General features: G+C 29.6%; 1 protein-coding gene across 4 annotated transcripts in view; it reads right to left on the bottom strand.

The window, feature by feature from the left end:
* LOC106472006 (ras GTPase-activating protein nGAP-like) overlaps positions 1 to 4,185 on the bottom strand; it is a 26,455-nt gene extending 22,270 nt beyond the window's left edge. For all 4 annotated transcript variants that reach the window (XM_013932635.2, XM_022400612.1, XM_022400613.1 and 1 more), the window contains exons 1-4: positions 4,116 to 4,185; positions 3,313 to 3,409; positions 2,521 to 2,600; positions 1,359 to 1,421 (exon numbers count right to left, since the gene is read on the bottom strand). In XM_013932635.2, the coding sequence (XP_013788089.2) occupies positions 1,359 to 1,421; positions 2,521 to 2,600; positions 3,313 to 3,409; positions 4,116 to 4,145 (270 nt within the window). In that variant the 5' untranslated portion in view covers positions 4,146 to 4,185. The remainder of the gene's footprint in view (positions 1 to 1,358; positions 1,422 to 2,520; positions 2,601 to 3,312; positions 3,410 to 4,115) is intronic.
* Positions 4,186 to 4,877: the final 692 nt, after the last annotated feature.

The raw sequence follows: 4,877 nt of genomic DNA, 5'->3' as shown, positions 1-4,877 counted from the left end.
TGTGTGATATTTGTGCATTCATAGTTTAACTGGTGATATATGCATATGATCAGTTGAACCAGATGTACACACACACACATATATGATCAGTTGAACCAGATGTACACACACACACACACACATATACACAAATGAACAGGGAAACAATATACCCACAAACACACACATATACCACCAGTTGAACCAGACAACACACACATGATCAGTTAAACCAGATGTACACACACATATATGATCAGTTGAACCAGATGTACACACACACATATATGATCAGTTGAACCAGATGTACACACATGTGTGTGATATTTGTGCATTCATAGTTCAACTGGTGATATATGTGTGTGTACATCTGGTTCAGTTGGTGATGATGCATGCATATCTGGTTCAACTACTGATGTGTTTGTGTGTGTGTCTGGTTCAACTGGTGATATGTGTGTGTGTGTGTCTTATTCAACTGATTATGTGTGTGTGTGTGTGCCTGGTTCAGTTGGTGATGATGATGCATGTGTTTTGGTTCAGCTAATAATATGTGTGTTCTTCAATAACATTCTATATAGGCTACATTCACTGGTAGGCCTAACTTCACAAACAAAGTTTCAATAGAAATTCTGAGACTAGTGGTACATCTAACTCAAAATAAACTTTATCAACAACTTACTTACAAAACTTCCTTGTTAATCAATAAATAACAAACAGACTCACTAACTCTCACTGTCTAACTTATTAACTGAAACTGAACTGATGAATTAAGTTAATTCATTCAGTCTGGTATTTTTATATTGTGCTAATTTTCTTCATACTACAGGAACTTTCTCTAAAAACTTTTTATATGTACATATATATGTAGCAAAAAACATACATAGGGTCAAATCTAGCATGAAAAAAAACAAACGTATAAGACTCATAAGAAAAGTTTTAATTTGAATTGCCTTGGGGAAAAATTATTTAAACCTTAGGGATGCTAACAATTACAGTAAAAGTTGTTAATTTATCAAAACCTCCATAAGATACACATTAGGAATATAAACAAGATCTATACAAAGGATAAGTAAAAGTTGTCTGAATAATGAGCTTTAGTCTTAACAAACTGTGCATGTATTTCAAGAAAAGAAAAACATTATCTTATTTTATAATATTTACGATTTTTTCAGCTGCCTTGTACTAACCTCATATATTTTACACACACTACTTATAAAGCCTTAAAAAACCTTAGCCAAACACAATAACTACAGTAAAGTCTTATAAGGCATTAGTAAAAAGTAAAAAAGAAAAGAAAAATCTTAAAAACCTCAGCAAATCACAAACAGTAATAATAAATAATGCCTTAGAAAAACACAATAATCACAGTGAAGTCTTACCTCACACTCATCTTGAGATGCCAAAACTTTCTCTACAAATTCCTTCAAGGTATCTTGCAAATACTGCAACACCATATGTTTAGTAAATATATGATCATATATTTTTTACAGTATTTATAATACATATGTAGGGTTATTATAAGAAATATGTTTGTTTTCAAACTGATTTAACTGTTAAATATAGAAAAAAAAACCACTATTCAAAACACAAGATGGTGTTGTAAGGTGTTTTATCATTAGATAGGTGCTTTTACATTATTCAGTAAAAATAATGCAAAGACTAGTCCAATTTATTTATTCAATAACATTCTATGTAGGCTACATTCACTGGTAGGCCTAACTTCACAAACAAAGTTTCAACAGAAATTCTGAGACTAGTGGTACATCTAACTCAAAATAAAACTTTATCAACAACTTACTTACAATACTTCCTTGTTAATCAATCAATAACAAACATGCTGACTGACTAACTTTTAACACAATCACTGACAAACAGACTCACTAACTCTCACTGTCTAACTTATTAACTGAAACTGAACTGATGAATTAAGTTAACTCATTCAGTCTGGCATTTTTATATTGTGCTAATTTTCTTCATACTACAGGAACCTTCAACACTTAACTGAAGCCTAAACTTTCATGAAACTTCTAGACTTCACATAATCATTACCTTATGTAAAAGACTCCCTCTAGTGAAAAAATAAATAAAATGTAAAAATCCCAGTTTTAGGATCATCATCTGAATAGGTCTTAATAAAGGAATTAAAGTTCACTATTAAAATAGTTTTTAACATTGTGTAAATCCATTTTATATTTCAAGACTGCTACTATTTTTCAATTGGTTACTGATAATTGCATTAGTATATCTTAAATGATTTGTATATACCTTGACAATTTGTTTCCAGATTACAGAATTCATTGTCAAATCCTGTGTTTTTCATCAGGTTTAAAGCATGAAATACTGACCAAAAGAAAAATTCGGCATGTTGATTGATTTTTTTTTACACACACATATATATATATAACTTCTTAAATTCACTGCATCAAGCAAATTTTTATGAAATACATTATTTTTTGCCAACAATTTTTCAGCATTAAAAATACAAAAGTCTTACATAATACAGTAAGTATTTATATCTGACATTGAACGAGTTCATCTCACCTTGTCACCAAGTAGTTTCATATATGCTTCTGAAGCTTTTGTTGCAAAAGAGTTTCCACGAAAAGTCAGGTGTTGGTCATCTTAATAAAAGAATAAAGAGTTAGTCACTCTAAAAACTTTATATATACATACATCAAAAACATACATAGGGTCAAATCTAGCATCAAAAAACAACAAATAAGACTCATAAGAAAGTTTTAATTTGAATTGCTTTGGGGAAAAATTAATTATTTAAACTTTAGGGGTGCTAACAATCACAGTAAAGTTGTTAATTTATCCAGTTCATTAAACTTCACCTCATTTCCTATTCAACATTGAAATAAGTTTATTAAAACAAGTGCAGTATGCATACTTAAATAAAAAAAAACAACATTATAATTCAAAAGTTTGTTTTAGCACAAAGCTACACAATAGTCTATCCATGCCCCATTCGCAATTAAAACTCAGCTTTTAGCATTGTAAGTCTATAAACTTACCACTGACCCATTGGAGAACACAATTCAAAAGAGGGTAAAAATGAACTAATTTAATAAAGCTTTAGTGACCCAGAGAAATATTTTTTCACACTTTGGAGAAAAAGTTCCTGAAAATGTAAAATTCTGACACAGTAATTACTGTAAAGTAGAAGCTGTTTGTTAAACCGTTTTGTGAAAAATACTGAATAGTTGAGTAAATACATCACAAAGTTACTTAATATCTCTTCTTTCCAGAGTTCTTGACAAATTTTACATTAAATGAGTTTACTTCAAAAAAGTATGCACAAGAGACTACAAATTATAAAAACCCACCTACCAATTTTCTTAACGTCATCTATCACAATAGTTGAAAGGAATTCTTTTGCACTGTTTTCCTTCTGCATGATACGGACTAGTGTTACAGCAATGTCTTCCTAAAGAATTTTAATAAGACTGTTAAGACTGGACACATCTCTTGTTTTCATTAATTCTGTTCATCCATGCACACAAGATACAAATACATAATTTTAAAGACCTTGAAAGAAATATATTCATCATAGCATAAATCAAGTAACTGATCAAACTACAAACTAATTAAACATAAAAATTAACTTTGTAACACCTAGCTGGAAGGCGACCTACTCACCATGGTACAAATTTTGTATCTTATCAAAATGTGAGCCAATTATAAGTGTAAACTGAAACTTGCGGCACTCGAGACCCGGCATCTTGCTTGGTTAATTCATCTTATTTCATCTCAAATTACACCTAACCTTACTTTCAATTTCTTCAGAAAATATTAAATATCATTAAACTATGTACTCTCCCTAAATTTTTAGCTGAAAAAATTATATAACATTGAGTCAAAATTAGAGTAAATCAAATTCTGACTTTATGAGGCAACTGGCAGATCCTAAGAGATCCATAAAACATCCATTCCTGCAAGCCAAAGAAGTGTGATAGAAAACTTGTAGTATCCAAGATCCAATAATATAGTTAGTTAAAGCATTTGTCTAGCAAGAATAAAATTAAAATTTCAAGTTTTATCTGGAAGGGCTTTTATAACAGTTTTAGATAAAAAATAATATGTAAACTATCACTATTAGTAAAAAAACAAGTAAATAAAAAACATTGCATTACCTTGACAACTACATGAAGAGGGTCTAGCATCTGAATCAAAGGTTTGCTTTTGGCACTCAAAAACTAAAAGGGAATTATAATCTCAATATTATCACTTTTACAAATGTTAAGGTTTTAGATGAATTTTTAATAAAGAACAATTTTTAAAACAGAACATTTAAAGTAAGTTATAGATAGAGGTACAATTAACCATCTAAATGAAGAGAAGAAAATAAAATATAATTAATTAACCTTAGTAGACCAGTTCTGATGCTTGAAAGTTTTTAAACACTGAATTATGTTTTAATAAACAATTCCAAAGGGATGGATGTCAGATATTTGAACATATCTACACAAAATTCTGCAATTTGCTAGAGTTAATTGTGATTTGGTTTGTATTAAAAATATGTGACCAAAACAGCTTTATACTGCAAGGTAATAAAAAATTATTTTTTAAAGATTTTATTGGGTTTGTAAGAAAATCAGTTATTAAGAACGTGACTCCTGTTGTTAGTCACCACTAAACACTTTTATTCAAAAGTAAAAACATTATTTTAACAGAGCTACTTCTTTTTATACATTGATTTTGAACAGAAAATGTTTTTGAAAGTTAATAAATAGCAGAAAGACAGACTTTAAGTAACTCATAAGTGTCTGGTATATACAAATATATATACTATATGGTAATACAGGTAAAAGCTACAACTCAGACTAACATGGCTAACATCTTCTATATAATAATACAGGTAAAAGCTACAACTCAGACTAACATGGCTAACATCT

Source organism: Limulus polyphemus, unplaced genomic scaffold (assembly GCF_000517525.1).
Source record: "Limulus polyphemus unplaced genomic scaffold, Limulus_polyphemus-2.1.2 Scaffold5018, whole genome shotgun sequence".
NCBI lineage: Eukaryota > Metazoa > Arthropoda > Merostomata > Xiphosura > Limulidae > Limulus > Limulus polyphemus.
The sequence above is the reverse complement of the archived record's forward strand: the minus strand, read 5'-3'. Positions and strand labels throughout refer to the sequence as shown.